Here is an 18933-nt window from a genome sequence, read left to right as displayed (position 1 = left end):
TCTCCGACCGTTTTTTTTTACAAATGGTATGGGGGGGGGGGGGTTGGTAGCTGCGCGTTGGAGGCGGGAGATTGGCTCTCTTCTACCCTTCATGTGGTTGTATTAATCTTTTTCTAATAAAATAATGGACGGAAGCCCAATTTTGTGCAAATTATTCCCACTAAATCATGATTAAACCCGTGACCTGCGGCTGAAGAACTGTTTAACTAGCAGAATCATGTACGAAATGCTGTTTTTCTTACCAAAAACATCGCACCCTGTAGGATACTACTGCCACTTGTGAAGATAAAGCACCGAAAAGCGCAACGGCGTGCCATCTAGTGATGAACCAACAGACCAATGACCTAACTGATGAGTACGAAAACATTAGGGGATTCATCCCAGCCTTTTGAAACAAATCAAATTTGCATCAAAGCTCAATTTAGCTCGATTAGCCCACGTAATATTTTCCCAGGTCCCCCAATATCAACTAATCCCTTTCCCTTTGTTTTATCCCGTACCATCTGATTTCCTCAAGCGACGTGAACTTGAACGAAACTAAGCTCATGAATGGAAGGTCGCAAGCCCCCTGAATTCAGGCCATTCTCGTTTGTAATTGTCTTTCTTTCTTTCCGAAAGTGGGAGCGTTCACTTGACCAAAATGCGTACCTACACATAAAAACGGCTCCATCCGGTTGTCCTTCTTGACACTGAATGGGTATTTTCTCTTTGTTGTTTAAGTTGAACTTGATACTTCCGGTATTTTCTATTGAAAACGTAAACGAAATGTCAAATGCTTCCAAATTATGGCTTCTGCTCAACTTCAAATAAGAGAAGTATTCTAAAGCTATGCACTTTGAGCTTATTTATACTTTGTTGTTTATAAACAGGGCATCAGTCCAAGAATGCGTCTAGCACCAAAGATGCGGTAGTTAGGACATATTTTGCACGTCAGCTTATCGTTTCCCAAAAAAGCGTGCTGTCCGATTCTAAGTGGTACAAACTGAGTAGTGGTCAAACTGTGACCTGCAGATTAAAGATGCGGTAGTTAGGACATGTTTTACACGTCAAATTATCGTTTACAAAAAAGCGTCCTGCCCGATTCCAAATGGCACAAGCTGAGTAGTGGTCAAACTGTGACCTGCAGAGGAGTATGAAATCGATTACGAGGAGTCGGGATTCTCTCAATGAGACTCTCCTTCCAGGATGGAGGCGACGTGATTCTCCCCTGTGAATGGCTGAAGCCGCTGCAAGATATAACTGCTAATGGATGTCAGTGGAGCTCTTGTTGTCACTCTATATCCAGATGGTCTGAACGTGTACGCATTTTGGAAGGATTGTGGTGGGTTAGCACTAAGCCGCTTCTTTGTCCACTCTCATTCTTTTCTTTACAATTTACAGTGAAGCGCTATCTACACAAAACGTATATGTAAAACTCAACGCCTTAACTAAGTAGAACTGGCTATCTAAGAGATAAAAGCCCGGATTTTCCGATCAACGCACACTGACTCAAGACGTTTAATTCAGGCTGGTTCCTGCTTCAGGAGAGTGTTCGGAAAGAATCGGGAAGGAAAAACCATCTTCTGCCTCGGGTTTTCATTATGGTATAAAAAACAGGGTTGGAACATCGTTAATTCGCCCTTCTAGTTCGCATTCACCGCAAAAAGACGACCCATTTCTAACGATCAAGTTTCCAGTTCACAAAATGTAGCTTGTCAATTAAATAACGGAGTGGTTCGCCGGAACTACCGATGACCTTGAAGTAACGCCTCACGAATATAACAAATCCGTCGAATGCAGACATTTCAACTTCCGGAAACTAGTGTGTAGTTCGAGATGCAACGTCTCATGCATTCAAATCACCAGAAAATCTGTTTATCCTGACAAAACGTTACTGAAACCATACTCATCACTCCCACACTGGATTGCTTAGGCCCATTTCTGGACGCACACGACGCCCTCCTAATGGAGATGCTCGACTGATCCCGATTGTGTCATATTCGACGGTTTTCTAGAAGGCGTTCGGTCAGTGTGAAGATACTTTTGAAGAGGAACAACTATATCATTGTGTTTTGTTGTATTACAGAATCCTGAAAACAGTCTTTGGTTTGCAAAGCATTTTGCACTGTCCCCTGAATGCTAGCATGTATTGGTTCAAACCCTCCAGGGAATTAATTCCTTCCACAACATAAGCTCTGTTCTGTTGTCCACTTTTGTATATACGCTTGTACAAAAAGTGAATACATCTGAACAGATATAACCAAGAACATAAATGAAGTTATCCGTGAAAGTTGTTATAAGGAAGAGAACAGCAAGCAACTTCTTGTGTCCTCGGCTAATAGGTCATAAATGCCTTACCGTCAGTCGGGAAACACTCGTAGGATTGGGTTATTCTTCGGATGACTACGTAAAGCCAGATGCGAAAAACCAGATTAACTCTCTTTTCCTCCTCTACATATTTAACGACGGATGTGCCTCATTACGTACCGATTTCTGAAGAAACTCATGAGTTTGGCAATTACGTACCGATTCTGAAGAAACTCATGAGTTTGGCAATCTAGATAGAAAATTTTTATCATCAGTCGAGGCGAAGCTCCACTCTATAGTTTTTAATAGCTAGAAAAGGCCTATGGACCAAATCAGTGATTTGAGCTTTCTTATTCTGCTCACCTAAACAAAGTATGACTGCAGTATTTGTTAGAAACTAAAAATTTGTCCACACTGTATCAGTTTGGTTTGTTACGTGTACATCGTGATTTTTTAGGCTGTTTTCACGTGTTTGTTTAAGCAGATGTGTCTGCTCACGGTCTAAATTCGATTTGGGATAGGAACGACAGAGATTTCAAGGTCAGTCTTATGCGAGCACTTGATGCATTAGTTCGGAGTGAATTTACGGTGAATGAGGTAGATGGCTGTGGTTGTGGTTTTTGATTTGTCCGTCAAAAGAATCGGTTCTTATTGATACAAAAGCCAGGCTCCCTGTTGCTTTCTTTTTGGTGAGATGCCACGAAAATTCCACGACAAGCAACCCTTTACCTACATCGGCTTGGTCATCGAGGATGGTCAAGCATGATACTGGCAGCATTATTAAGAAGGCCATATAATAAAAATTTTACAGCTAACAACTCTGGAACGCCGTGAACAATAGTTATGGATATGTTGCTCAAAAATGTTTTGTTTTTGATACGAATATTGGTGGTGAACTTGGTGAGGGGTCTTTCGTTCTTGTCGGGGAAGTCAAACGGACGTGCAGTGATCATATGCATGACCGTGTTGTTAGCAGTTTCAGGCTGTCTGCCCCGGATCCATGCTTTTGTCAACTGGTTTGTGAAACTAAATACAAAGTAACTGAGTCTTATAATGTGATTAGTGCTAAATGGCCAGAGTGTCTTGGCTGAATAATCCTCGATACTCACCTGTCATTCTCTACGTCCACCTGATAGACCCCAGAAGGCATGGAAGGTCTCGCAGATTGACCCCTTTGGGATCCCAGCACACCTCTTCTAAAGTGCAAATGACCGTATATTGGAACTACTTACCACTTCATTACATACTGGTGAGAGAAACTTGGAAACTCGAAGTAGCCATTTTTTAAACGATTAAGTTGTAAGCAATCTAGATTCAGTGGAGAGACAGACGGCGTAGTATTGACCTGGCCCGATTCGTGGTTCATCTGATTATTGCTAGCTCTGCTCTGTACTCAGTCGTTCATATTTATAGACCACTTGTCAACAAAAATGTTTTATAGATCACTGATTTCCGTGCCCAAGCGACCTCATAGAAGGTTTCTTCAGCTGAGTATGTGGTGCAACCGATAGCCATTATCATCTCAGTAGGTATTTTAGACATAAATGAGGACTCGTCAATTTACAGAGCCCTCGTGTAGAGGACACTCAATCAGTCAATAGGAAAACGATGTCACTGTGACGATTTAGAGTTTTATAACAAATTTAAGCCGTAAGACCAATGGTCCGTCAAGGAGTTTATTGGATCCTCGAAGTTTTAATGGTCTAATAATCAATTAGTGATGTCCAGATTCGATAGAACTACGTTTTTGATGCCAGTCAGACAAAGCGGTCCAAATCACAGTTGTATAGTATAGGAAAGCGGAATGTAATACTGAGAAATTGAAAAAGAACATCAATTATGCAACTGAAAAAACACCCATCAACAGAAATGAAATGATCTGATTGACGACAAATTGGTGATTGATCAGGTGACCGTTGATCTGTTCGTCTAGCCAGAAATTAGATTGTAGATGTTTCGGCACGATGCGAAGTAACCCCACTTGCGCGCACTAATGAAGCCCTCTCGGGAGCTTGGCACCTGTGTAAAGATACAGTGTAAAAACAAACAAAAAGTACTGGACACATCTAGCAGACACAAGGAGTTGGTATTTCGTCAGTTGCTATCCGTCTCTGTGGAATAGTCTGTTTCTGACTGTTTTTCCTTGACTCGATCCGTTTTCGATCCGGAACCTGTTGAAACCTCTCTACGATCTTTGATTGTTGATCTGCTCGCTGAGCTCGGCATTTGGATTGCAAACGTTTCATCACCAAGCGAGGTGACATCATCAGTGCAGGGTTAAGTGGGTCACTGAACCCTGCATTGACGATCGGTGATGAAATGTTTACAATCCAACTGCCAAGCACGGCGAACAGACCAACAACCAAGAAGCTCACCCGAGCTACCTACATTTCACAACTCTCCACGGTCCATAGCGTACACTCGCTAGAACTAGCTAACTACTACTGTCACTGGCTTTTTTACTTACAATGCTATTTAAATCCAAAAGAAAGCCGTATTTTTTGAAGTATTCGAATAAACTACTGCTTAAGATGGCACATCAACGTAAGCTGAGCGGTAAGGCACGTCTAATAAAGGCTTGTTTCAGCTTTTTGACTGCGAGACATGATTACGAAGTGCCGCGTTTTATCAGGTGAAGTAATTCCCGTCCTACTCAATGGCCTTCTTGGGGTGCGTAGGAAAAATATGGTGTTGATCCAACAGGATAGATGAGTTCTGCTGACAGTAGTCGATACATAAAAGCCTCACTCCATAAAGCGTCTGGATAGAAAATTTTTATCATCAGTCGAGGCGAAGCTCCACTCTATAGTTTTCAATAGCTAGAAAAGGCCTATGGACCAAATCAGTGATTTGAGCTTTCTTATTCTGCTCACCTAAACAAAGTATGACTGCAGTATTTGTTAGAAACTAAAAATTTGTCCACACTGTATCAGTTTGGTTTGTTACGTGTACATCGTGATTTTTTAGGCTGTTTTCACGTGTTTGTTTAAGCAGATGTGTCTGCTCACGGTCTAAATTCGATTTGGGATAGGAACGACAGAGATTTCAAGGTCAGTCTTATGCGAGCACTTGATGCATTAGTTCGGAGTGAATTTACGGTGAATGAGGTAGATGGCTGTGGTTGTGGTTTTTGATTTGTCCGTCAAAAGAATCGGTTCTTATTGATACAAAAGCCAGGCTCCCTGTTGCTTTCTTTTTGGTGAGATGCCACGAAAATTCCACGACAAGTTGTGGTTCTGTTTTTTGATTTGTCCGTCAAGAGGATCGGTTCGTATTGATACGAAAGCCAGGCTCTCTGTTGCTTTCTTTTCGGTGAGATGCCACGAAAATTCCACGACAAGCAACCCTTTACCTACATCGGCTTGGTCATCGAGGATGGTCAAGCATGATACTGGCAGCATTATTAAGAAGGCCATATAATAAAAATTTTACAGCTAACCACTCTGGAACGCCGTGAACGATAGTTATGGATATGTTGCTCAAAAATGTTTTATTTTTGATACGAATATTGGTGGTGAACTTGGTGAAGACCATGAGGGGTCTTTCGTTCTTGTCTGCCCAGTCAAACGAACATGCAGTGATCATATGCATGACCTTGTTGTTAGCAGTTTCAGGCTGTCTGCCCCGGATCCATGCTTTTGTCAACTGGTTTGTGAAACTAAATACAAAGTAACTGAGTCTTATAATGTGATTAGTGGTAAATGACCAGAGTGTCTTGGCTGAATAATCCTCGATACTCACCTGTCATTCTCTACGTCCACCTGATAGACCCCAGAAGGCATGGAAGGTCTCGCTGATTGACCCCTTTGGGATCCCAGCACACCTCTTCTAAAGTGCAAATGACCGTATATTGGAACTACTTACCACTTCATTACATACTGGTGAGAGAAACTTGGGAACTCGAAGTAGGCATTTTTTAAACGATTAAGTTGTAAGCAATCTAGATTCAGTGGAGAGACAGACGGCGTAGTATTGACCTGGCCCGATTCGTGGTTCATCTGATTATTGCTAGCTCTGCTCTGTACTCAGTCGTTCATATTTATAGACCACTCGTCAACAAAAATGTTTTATAGATCACTGACTTCCGTGCTCAGGCGATCTCATGGAGGGTTTCTTCAGCCGAATATGTGGTGCAACCGATAGCCATTATCATCTCAGTAGGTATTTTAGACATAAATGAGGACTCGTCAATTTACAGAGCCCTCGTGTAGAGGACACTCAATCAGTCAATAGGAAAACGATGTCACTGTGACGATTTAGAGTTTTATAACAAACTTAAGCCGTAAGATCAATGGTCCGTCAAGGAGTTTATTGGATCCTTGAAGTTTTAATGGTCTAATAATGAATTAGTGATGCCCAGGTTCGATAGAACTACGTTTTTGATGCCAGTCAGACAAAGCGGTCCAAATCACAGTTGTATAGTATAGGAAAGCGGAATGTAATACTGAGAAATTGAAAAAGAACATCAATGATGCAACTGAAAAAACACCCATCAACAGAAATGAAATGATCTGATTGACGCGACAAATTGTGATTGATCAGGTGACCGTTGATCTGTTCGTCTAGCCAGAAATTAGATTGTAGATGTTTCGGCACGATGCGAAGTAACCCCACTAGCGCGCACTAATGAAGCCCTCTCGGGAGCTTGGCACCTGTGTAAAGATACAGTGTAAAAACAAACAAAAAGTACTGGACACATCTAGCAGACACAAGGAGTTGGTATTTCGTCAGTTGCTATCCGTCTCTGTGGAATAGTCTGTTTCTGACTGTTTTTCCTTGACTCGATCCGTTTTCGATCCGGAACCTGTTGAAACCTCTCTACGATCTTTGATTGTTGATCTGCTCGCTGAGCTCGGCATTTGGATTGCAAACGTTTCATCACCAAGCGAGGTGACATCATCAGTGCAGGGTTAAGTGGGTCACTGAACCCTGCATTGACGATCGGTGATGAAATGTTTACAATCCAACTGCCAAGCACGGCGAACAGACCAACAACCAAGAAGCTCACCCGAGCTACCTACATTTCACAACTCTCCACGGTCCATAGCGTACACTCGCTAGAACTAGCTAACTACTACTGTCACTGGCTTTTTTACTTACAATGCTATTTAAATCCAAAAGAAAGCCGTATTTTTTGAAGTATTCGAATAAACTACTGCTTAAGATGGCACATCAACGTAAGCTGAGCGGTAAGGCACGTCTAATAAAGGCTTGTTTCAGCTTTTTGACTGCGAGACATGATTACGAAGTGCCGCGTTTTATCAGGTGAAGTAATTCCCGTCCTACTCAATGGCCTTCTTGGGGTGCGTAGGAAAAATATGGTGTTGATCCAACAGGATAGATGAGTTCTGCTGACAGTAGTCGATACATAAAAGCCTCACTCCATAAAGCGTCGTCGATTTGACCCACTGGTTTTTATTAGCGTCCTAATCAGCGCTTTTGTAAGGTTATTGAGGGACCGGATTACTTTTCGGGGAGTTCAGCCGGAGTGACCATCCAGTGCACACTGTCAGTGAAGATACCCCCTCCAAAGAGATCAACCTTAGTAAAGCAAAAATTCAAAGTTTCCAACCATGCAGTCACGAAGCTCAGACCATGGGCTGTTTCTGGGGGTAAATGTTGGACATAGTTTGCTTAGAAAAGCCCACTTAAATGCATTTTTGCGCTGATGAGAGACTACCTCTATCCCTCTCTTAAGGGTGCTCAGTGCATACTGGTTCGTTATTTTTCCAACAACAAAACACTTGTTCTTTATGAGTCCATACTTTAGTTCCTGTGCGTGAGAATTGGAAACAGGATACTGACAGGTTCAACTGCTGGATACTGTCGCATTTGGTCCTTAAATTGTCTCCCAGGTTCGTTTTGCACACTGCTGCGCATGAGGTTGACGATCTTGAACATTTCCACACATTTACATCTGATAGTGTGTCAGAACCTGCCTTTTTTTTACATTGTTTTGTCATCTACGAAGTACTGATGTAAAACACAGTGAGTTGTTCCTACGGGACTTTTTACATGAAAGAACGGCAACCGTTTGCGTTCGGAAGCATTCGATAACATTTTAGCATGCGAAATTTATGAGATGGGTGGCCGGAAACATGGTAATTCTACGACATTTAATTTTCCGTTTCCTAAATTGATCGAGCAGTTTCTCCATGGGAGATGAAACACCATTCCAGGGGATCTCCAAAGATTTCGTGACTGATTTTACTGTTTACTTCTTCCAAAGGTGGAATGCAAAGCAACTATTTTGTACCGCCCAACTGGCTCCCTCAGGTGTATCACTTGAAAATGTGCCGCATATATGAAATTTATTCGACATCGTCAGTAAAGTTATCAATAAGGCATGTCTTAAAGTTCTGTTTAAAACCTTGCAATCGTTTTCACAAAGGAAAGTACTCACAAGGTTGCTAAAAATCGTTCGCAGTTCAAGCTTCTGGAAATCGACATTAGAAGCACAATGATATAACAGTGCTAGTAACAGACAGACGCAGTTGCTACACCATATGTGTTGACGTGAGGTGACAAAAAATAATCGAACGCTAATGGAAGCGGTTGTCCCCTGGATTTGAAGTCCAGAATTAAATCGACTCTTTGGCTGGACTAAGACAACCTGAACTCTTCGCATGCTTCAACTCTCCTACCGTTCACTGATCACCACTCACCCTGTCCTGTGCGTGTGTGTGTGTGTTGAGTGCACGTGCGCGTCTTCAAGCAAGCGTATTGTGGCGCGTGCGTCCGTGTGCATTTGACTTCATTTCCCTCGTGCAGCTGGGATTGGACCACAATGAGCTGTTTGGTTGTACAAACTCCATCCACACTGATCGATCGTATTATCCAATCGAACGGGATGAGCTTTAACCACACCCGCCTGTCAGTCCGTCCCACTTCTTTATCGCTCGCCCTACTCTCTGTCTTTTTGCATTCAATAATAGTCGCAGAGCCTTCATACGTTTGAATGGATTAACCGGGTTGTACAGGCGTAAGTTTTATTTTTTTGGCGAAAAACTTGAGGTAAAGTAAAAGCTGATCTGCCATTGCCTGGTTCTGTTAGTTTAGCCTATAGGAGATATACCCTGGATAGTTCATGGGTCATGGGCTATAACAATCAGTGAACCATCTCGACATAAGTATCTTTTATCGCAAAAGTGTTTTTCGATAAATACGCGTAGGTTTATTTTAGTCCGTGCGAAAGTACATCGTTTTTATGCAGATTTTGAATGGACATTGTAAAGCCTTGTCGTGAGTTTTTGAATGTCATCAGAAGTTTGAAAATCACAACGTAGAATAAGACGAACAACTTCATGCCTTTTGTCACATTCACGTTTTATTATATAATTTGTACGGTTTTCTTTCGTATTCGCAGATTCTTGGCGAAACGCCAACTTCCAAAACTTCATGTGTAAGCCATCACTTACTTATTGCTCCCTTACTGGTAAAGGTTGAGATTTTACGTGTAGTAACGAAGCAGTTACCGAAGAAGTGGTGCAGAGAGCGAGGTGAGACGACCCAATTCAACCGGATTTTCTAGAGGCGGCCTTGACAACAGGCACAGCAGATCCACCAGATAGCAGAAAACTAAGGACATGAGACACAAATTTACGTCGGATGAAATAAGTAACAAGTTCGAATTCGACCGCACACCGGGTTGAACAGGCCATGCCAAAAATAGCCTATCGGTTGGTTGGTTAGCAGAAATATCTCACCCACAAGTCATTCGGTATTAATGTCATCTGCGAGCCATTTTACCCGGGTATGATTAACACCGAATTGTTGCTAATATATGGGATATTTCCGTGCCCACTTTATCACCGTGGTTTTGATTTGACATAAAGAATATTCACGTGCAAATTCGAACGTGTTAGCACATTTAGGACACGTGATTCAAAGCCAAATATGAACCCTAGCTACGGAATGTAGCTCGCCATAAGTGTGTGCACATCACACATATTGGAAAATAGTGCTTTGGCACTCCTTGTTGTGCAGCTCTCAAGGGTCCTTTGTCGACCACATCTTCAGCTGGCTGCAACACCCGAGGAGGCACTAAATTGGTGGCTGCGCCATCTGTCAGTGCATGCGGAATCATTCGCCGAGGTGCTGTAAATCCGTTCTGAACACGTGAGGTAGCTCGGTAGCCAAGGCACCTCGACTGCTTCATTTTAGGCTTGGGTACCTTGACCCTATGTCACTACACGTGCCTCCCTAGGGTGACATGAAAGCATTTGACAAGGTGTGTTGCTCCTTTCGTGAAACTAAAAAATTAGACAGCTTTTAAACTACTCCACATGAAGTGCGGAGCCTGGGTGGGACCGGAAGGAACTGGTGGCTCGTCTCATCTATATTTTAGTATCATACACAAGTGTGACTGTACAAAAATGCAAGCAACAATTTGAATTTCATGACCATTGAACAATTATTCGAACTTGAAGCGGACAAAGTTCGGGAAGCCAAAGGTGTCAGGTTGCATGTTTGATAAGTGGACGGTGATTGTTTTGTACATTATAAGGATGAGTTTGGACAAACATTTTTTCAGAAATTGAGCCGTGGTCCAAACTGAGAGGAGGTATGCTCACGGCCATTAAACGCGATGGAACGTTTTATGGAACGTCCGAAAGTGAAGTAAATACTAAATGATGCCTCGCGTTGATTCTGAGGGCCTTTTCTTGATGAAGTAAATCCTAAATGATGCTTGCATAGAAAGCCACCTATTCAAATGAAAAAGAAAATAACCCTCGCGTTGATTCTGAGGGCCTTTTCTTGGACAGCACGACAGTCACGATGTACACATTTCCCTTCAGTGAAACGGGTTTTATCGTTGGATACTGTAGGAATACGCTGCGTAGAATGCCCTTCAGGTAAAAGGCTCAGCATCACACGTCGGACATAACAGTGAATTGGTTTCGGTTGGGGAAAATCACTGTGGTGGAGTAGTTACCTGGCATCCAGGGGGGTTCCATAACGGTTGAGAACAAGCATTAAACCAAGTATACGGGAATGTTATTCGATGGCTGCTAAATGTCAGGTTTGGCCTTAACACCGTGATACTACTCACGGCCAAGCTTTGTAATAATGGTTTGAGATGAAGTATTCAGAACACATATTTCCAAATGCTACCGCCTGGGCAAGAAAAACTGTGTTTATTCGTATCGTAATACTCATATGGTTGCTGAAAATTCTTCGACCGGATTCAGGTGAGTCTCTCGCAAAACCAAAATTTGTTTGCAAAGGACTGTATTTCGCTACAAAATGATGTTTGTTATTCGTCTGTGTTGACAAATTTTCGGACAGACCTGGGAGAATTCTCAGGATGGGGCGGTCATTCTATTCCTGGATATATATTGTACACTTTACTGGATAGTCTCCGGTTTAAATGCCACTCAAAATTCACGAGATGCATACTATTCACGATTACGGATGAGGTAAATCATAATTATAAAAGATGGCTCTGGTTTCGGGCTTTGTTCTGCTGGACGAAATCAATACTGACATATTTTTGGATGGGAGCCCCAGTTTAAATTTCGGACCCTTGGCGAGAGACGTCCGATTTCTGCCTACTAAAGTGTTTTTGAACAACGGTAGTTTTGTTCCTGTAGTGAAGTTCGTGTACTGAATTTTACCAGCTATTATTCCTCCCAAACTGCCCAGATTGACTTTATAAAAATCACGCATTTATGTTTTGCATAATCGATGAAATGAACGAAAATTCTGTCGTGAGGTGCTAGAAAATGTCGTATTGTTCAAGAGGTGTACAATTTAATCCGTTCGCGCAGACAACAGAATGAACAGTAGCTTAAAAAGGAAACACCCAACTGTGAAGATCAGTGGCTTTACAAGGAATTCTTCGGATCGCTGAAAGGTACAAGATGCAAGAAGCTTAAAATGACCGAACATCTGAAATGTTCGGAGCTATTGTAGTCGCCTTTAGGGCACAGTCTTCAATACTACGTACCTTTCAAGCTCTTTTGCCTCAGTCTCTACTGCCTATGGAATCGTCCAATTCACCTACGAAGACTGAAGTTCGAAGGGCGATACGTAAACGGCAAAGTGGATAGGATGTCGTAGAAGTTGGATCATCTACTGCAACAGCAAGCCATAACTATTGTTATTCACACAATATGAAAATATGGGAATATCTCACAGATGCATCATGGGCACGCGGCTTTTAAAAGAAAATAGGCTCACAAAAAGGGCGACTTCCTTAACAGTGTATGTGGGTTGAGAAAGGAGCCAACATTTTGGAGCTGTGTTAGTGAAACCTTTTGGGTCATTGAACAGGGAAGCTCCATAGTCCAGGAAGCTTTGGTTTGTAGTAAATATTCGCTACTGTTATGATATGGACGACACTGCGAGTGACCAGTAGCCGACTACTGGTTCACAGCGTAGTTATGCATTCACACCTAACTGGCACGGTACTGATAATCAATCTCGGGGGATGGGGATTGTGACATTTCGCTTAGGCCTGCAAGAAGTGACGGACGATGTCAGCTTCTTCGTGTAAAAGAACAACCGCTATTAATTATTGTGATGTCTTCATACTCGAGGCAGTTGATGAACCTCAGCGTGGACTTGTCGTGCTTGCCAAGGCGCAAGCGAAGTTCACATAGCAACTCGTTCCGTTCCCGTGCAAATAGTCTGTTCTTTACCTACTGTGTACAGGCGCTTAGCAGATCAGTCATCGTCGACTAAATGACTCGTTTCGAATGCCAACCCTTCATGCTTACTCTGTTACTTTCAAACCTCCTCTGCTTATACATTGTAAATACAGAATATCAGAATTTAATGTAAAGATGCGTATGGGGGATGGAATCCGGGTGTCGAACTGACAACCCCACCATTTCTACTATCAGTCCACCTGGACCGAGCTTCACTTTACTCCCAAACCCGCTTAATAATGGAGCCAGCTGGAATTTAAAGAAATGATATGATCGATTCCCCAGTATGACTAAGCAAGAATGCTAAACGTTCCTGATAGAATTCTGGAGGTAAATCATTATTTCGATACTAAAGGCCGAATTACACGGACTATTCACCAACGCTTTTCGAGATATTTTCGAGTCATTTTAGATACTTCCCATTTTACAAAGGTGTTTTAGTTGCAGTTCATTATGGAGCTATGCTGCCGTCCGTTGATAGACACTAGGCTGACCGGTTGTGAGGCAAAGTTCACCAGACAGAAATTGATATCCTTATTCACAGCGTAAACATTAGCTGGACAAGGGTTGAAAAATTTTTCGAGAAATCTCCAGCCCAATCACCGGTCACACATCGGAATAAGTCGATCACCATGAATGGAGAGAATGGGTATTCTTACTTGTAGCGTTGTTTTCTTTCTGTAATTATCACATTCCTGGTCGAGTGTAATGTGTAAATCTACAGTTAATGTCCTTTTATCTGCGGGAATTTCGGGAGAGCATAAGGACTCTTGCCCACATAGGTTAAAAGTATTGCATCGTGGTAGAATTCACCATCAGAGTGTGCCGCGCTGCTATGTATATGGTTAAGACTACTACCAAAAATTGTGCAACACTGGCAGCATAACCATAAAGAAACAGCAGAAACTTGATGAACCGACGTGGAAAGTTGAACGTAACTTGTTAACTACGCTTACTTCGGACCACAGCTTTGTGTACTTGGGGTCGAACGTTGGTGGTAATACTGTTGTACACGTCTTTCAGTGTTTACCCATATAATGGCATCCGTTCAAATCAGAGGTTCGCTACCGCACATCATTCATTCTCAATACTGAGAGCCCACATTCCATCATTTCAGTTCACCAAAGTAACCAACAAGGTCAATAAAAAGTAACAGGCAATGGTCGCAAACGCCATTGCACGTTATATCCGGGCAGGTTCTGCACACTAACTTTTGATTCGCGCTGCTCCACGATCACGTGGAAACCTATTTCCAAAGTCCGTTGTCAAGTTCTGAAATTCAATCGACCATAGACATGGATGAATTAAAATCTCGTGACCTTTAATCGGAACAGATAAGAAAACCTGTCACACAACGTTTAAAACTCGTTCCGTAAAATATTTCAACAATCTGTTGAACATTATAAAGACCAGAGAAACACTCTTTTAACTCAAAAACCTTTAGTAATGGACATTCTCCATGATGTTGGTAAAAGGAGTTTTCATCCATTAAATTCACCCACTAGGCTAACAGCATTCAGAAGCTTTAACCATGTACCAATCACATCTGAGATGTTTGGGCTTTTAGCCGATACGTGAAGTTGTGAATCGATCTAAATGGGTCAGACGCTTGGTTTTGTATCACGTGAACCACACTGCAGCTTGAGTACAGACGTCTCGATGTTCATTTGGGCGGTTGAAGAAAGGTGGCTGTCTGTGAATTAGAGACTAATGAATTCGTCTTTTCTAAAAGAGGATAGCAGAGATCTTGATATATACGGAGCTATTCATTATCAGCTAATCGTTTTTGCTGGTTGATGACGATTATATGAGCACTTTGAGAAGACAGGCTTTCACCCTAATATTTCCGGATTCTGAACAAAGTTAGAAGGAAGTTCTGAGGGAGACGACGTAAACGAACAATAACCATAAGGACAGCTATCACGGTGTTTCCCTGAACCGAAAGACTTGTACTACTTTTCGGTTTGTGTGACTGCGGTTGATCGTTACCAGTAGGTGTGCCTAATTTCTGTTTGATCGAGTGATTAGTTGGCATGGGGTATATGTTAAGACGATGAAATTTCTGTTGGAATTCAAAAATGACATAACGTAGTAGCTATTACAAGGCTGTTTCATTTGCATGGGGCTTCTTAGTTTTCCGTCAGTATTTGTAGGTTTTGTTCTGCGGAGTTTTTTAAATTCGGTGTTCAGAGTGAGTGGCTTGAGTAACACCCTGTTACGACTCTCAATGTGACTTGTAACTGTCATACAAGATGGTTTACCTACTGGATTTTTTTTACAGCCTCTATGCCATAATTTGAAAGTGGCTACACGGAACCTGCAAGATTTTGGATCACTTTTACAGGCTATAATCAAACCCTTTGGTGGGGAATAATTTTACACTACAATGGCGAGCTTTATTGCAAAACAGCTGATTGGGAACCAGCTGGATTCAGTGAAGGGTAAGCAAGTTCGGAAGAATAGTTTTTTTATTGATTTTATGCAGGGTTTTTTGCGCACACCGTCGCCATATTTCAATCTGACATACGCCATACTAGATGCTGGAATCTATGACTGATAGTTCATAAGAAAATAAACGCTATAACAATTGTTCCCATATAGACACCCAATGCAGCATTATTGTTTGAAACGTGTTCGCCACCGAAAGACAGTTTTCTTCGGTAAGAGATTCCACCACTCTCTGTGAAGGTGTTTCATAAGAGTAAACTTTAGATATGGGCACATAATTTCGATCGCTTCTTCACATCGATAATACTATGTTGGGCTCCTTTCGGAGTGCTGGTCTCTTTCACAGCCTCGGGACCACTAATGACTCTTGAGAAAAAGACCGGACGGTTTCACTGAGCGTCTTTATATTGTTCCGTGGTCCTTACCTATACAGTGGTGTATTTTTACGACTTTAAATCGGCATCCAGGTTGATTCAGGGACAAATCAGCCTACTAGCCAGATTAGAAGTCACATTCAAAACCTGGAACCCAGGCAGGCATAAGAAATCAAATTTTGGGAAACTCAGCTATTGCAGCTGAGTTATTCGTTAACCATAGGATCGGTCCGTAATGTGTCCAGATCAGACAACTTTTGCTGATTATAAATCCACTCCTAAGAGGAATGCAGGCTTTCGTAAATTACATGTTGGTCCACCCAATCCAAGTTCCGTGGTGGAGAACTCTGAGAACGGCAACAAAAACTGGGTCGCTCATCTGAAGTTATAAGGCAATGGATGCAAGACTGATAAGAGTGGAAGTCATTTAAATTAGACCATATTCTTTCACCATGCCAACACAACTATTCACAGCCCCCAAGTAATGGTTACCAGAGCAACCGAAGCTGCGCAACCAGATGCGCTCCCTGACATACGGTGTGTATTAAAATTCAATTTTAAAATGGCAGAAGACGTGATCACATGCCCCTTTTATCAAACACTTCAGAACGCGCAGCTTAAAACAGTTGAGCCTGCTTATTAAAATGCTTTTTTGTCAGCATGAAAGATTCAGGCAAGTCCGAGTGGTTTAGCAAATATTCCCATTTGATACGTAACTCATCTGTGTGTCCACACTACTTAGTGACCAAACATTGTTTGAGCTGTGTACGTAGCAAACATGTGTTTTCAATAAATGACTGACGAGAAAGTTCCCCTACAGAAATCCATATTACTAGAGTACTGATAAACGCGGTTAGCGATAGCACACATGTAATATGTTTTTTTTTCGGAGCAGTTTTTCAGGAATGTTGTGTTTTCTTTGTCACCCACGTAGGTGCACTTGGAGACAAGAAGGACGATGACGGAGGATCGGGTGCCAAAGAAATCGATCCAGAGGTTGAGGCTGCCATCAGGGAAGCTGAGGCACGCCGTGAAGCAAAACATCAAAAGATGGAAGAAGAACGAGAAGTAATGCGTCAGGAAATTCGTGACAAGGTGAGGTACTATTCGACAATATCCGAGCCGAGTTTGGCCCGTGACTGCAAAGTCACGAAATGGCAGTTGACGATAATGCTGTTTTCGGGACCCTTTTTTTGGACTAGCAAGCATCTGATAGTTGCATATCAAAGATGGAGAATGGCAAATGACAACTCTACTGTCCAAAATCTTTTCAACTATGTAACTATCAGATAAGTATCGACCTAAGGGCAGGATTCAGAGAACAGTTAAGTCAACAGTTGTTCCTTAAAGATATTATAGGGATACTTTGAAAATTTCTAAAATGCCTGTCCTGTGATATCAGTCAGTTTGGACGCAACCTATATTCCATTTCATGACTTCAGTTAATGTTGACGGGCTAAGAAACCTATTAGTCACAGAAACGTTGCCATCTCAGCTAATGATCAGTCAAACTTTCAATATGGCGTCGTATTTTCACAAGATCAGGAAAGAACGAATGACTGTCCAAGTGACAGACTGACGGTGGCTCTATTAGTCGCAGTTTGCACCAATTGTTTCTTGGATTTTTTCCCTCACATTTTCTGATTTTCCATCCTCGGCGTGTCTCCACACTGCCGAAATATACAGTAAGCCTAGTTTTATCACTGAACAAAAAAAATAACATCAACGCGATTGGTGTGATAGTGTGTGTCGTGATAAAAGATTGCTTGAAGACCGATGAAATCCAAGAGGAATAGGACAGACCGTCTCTTTTCCTATGATAATTATCACATAAGATCCTCAATATTTGCTTGGTTACAGTTTTTTTCGGAGCAACGCTGAACTGATTTCGATTAAAGGCATGGCTTATATTTGGGTTACCGCCGATCGGATTAGTTCATTTTTTAACCGATGTTTCTTTACGTGGCTGATGGGTAACTCTGATGGGTAACTCCTGTCATTTGAGATAGTTCACCCATGTCATGAGGGGGCTAATGGTCTGCGTGGTCTGCTGTCTCCATTGAGGCTGTTGATGGGGAAAAAGATGTCAGCCTCTAGTAAGTGAAGACAATCTAAGCCGAACCGCCGAGAAGCAATTTGCAGTTGGTTCATCCTTACTGAAAATCACCGACAGTACGTATCTCACACATCACCAGAATGATTCGAATTCGTAATCTCTCAGGTGACGGTTCAAGTAGTAAACCATTCGGCTATTAGCAGCTGGTCCACGATGTGATTAAATCGCACCCAGACAAGATATAGTGGCACTTACCCTTCAGTCACGGGGCCCACGTCACGTGGTCGGCTAGGACAAACCGAAATCTGAGCGTTTAATGCAGACCTGCTTAACGGAGCTTCCAAGGACGCCTGTCGTTGAATTTTTACTTAATTAGCTCTATATCTCTCTGATGAATAAAAGTAAATATCTGTCAGCACGATTAGTGAGCATCATTTATGACCTCTAACATGGGCCTCATGCTGATATTTTCGGGGTATTCAAACAGTTCCGTATAAATCGTGATGAAAACAGGATGGCTTTTGTTGGAGCCTGGAAGATTAACTCCGGATGGACAAAGCATAAACTGAAAGACAAAGCTGTTGAACTGAATGTTCTTCGCTCTTACGTTGTATATTTATACTTGTTAAGTCGAGGGAAGTAGCCTAACTGCTACCGGACTGTTTCCTCTCTAAAATTCGTGTTGCTAAAAACTTGAGAAAGCAACGCGCGATATTATCATTTCGTTCATTCTTCACTGCAAACTGCGTATAATGTATGTTTTATATTAACTGGTGTATTTAGAATTCCGGGTTGCATTGATTACTCTGGCAAATGCGAGAGCCATACACTGCCATCTATGTTTTAAAAAAGACATCAATAAAATGATTAGCTAGTTAGATTAACACACTGTTTAGTACGTAGCACAGATGTTTAGCAGTGTGCGTTAAATGTTCAAAGGTGGATTAAAAAGTTGTAGATTCACAACTGTAGATTCATGGGCTGTTTTGTTGTATGGCTGTGAGACTTGACCTGTTCAAGCAGCGGAACTGAGACGTCTTCAGGTGTTCGACAATCGTTGTCTCAGAACCATAGCTCGCGTGGGTTGGTGTCGGCGAATCCGTAACGAGGCAGTTAG

General features: G+C 42.1%; 2 protein-coding genes across 2 annotated transcripts in view; one reads left to right on the top strand and one right to left on the bottom strand.

Moving 5' to 3' along the window:
* Nucleotides 1-1270: 1270 nt before the first annotated feature.
* Nucleotides 1271-7303, bottom strand: T265_12851 (hypothetical protein; the record flags this gene model as incomplete). The annotated part of the gene is made up of 3 exons (XM_009165886.1): nucleotides 1271-1387; nucleotides 4362-4670; nucleotides 6995-7303. Coding segments are annotated over 3 exons (735 nt in total), but the record flags the coding sequence as incomplete, so codon positions are not given.
* Nucleotides 7304-9245: 1942 nt separating this feature from the next.
* The window catches only part of T265_01723 (hypothetical protein), a gene marked incomplete at both ends in the record, with an annotated part of 16018 nt that continues 6330 nt past the window's right edge, over nucleotides 9246-18933 (top strand). The window contains 3 exons of the mRNA XM_009165813.1: nucleotides 9246-9268; nucleotides 15220-15379; nucleotides 16695-16855. Coding sequence (XP_009164077.1) covers nucleotides 15325-15379; nucleotides 16695-16855 — 216 coding nt within the window. The remainder of the gene's footprint in view (nucleotides 9269-15219; nucleotides 15380-16694; nucleotides 16856-18933) is intronic.

This window comes from Opisthorchis viverrini (genome assembly GCF_000715545.1).
Source record: "Opisthorchis viverrini unplaced genomic scaffold opera_v5_19, whole genome shotgun sequence".
NCBI lineage: Eukaryota > Metazoa > Platyhelminthes > Trematoda > Opisthorchiida > Opisthorchiidae > Opisthorchis > Opisthorchis viverrini.
The sequence above is the reverse complement of the archived record's forward strand: the minus strand, read 5'-3'. Positions and strand labels throughout refer to the sequence as shown.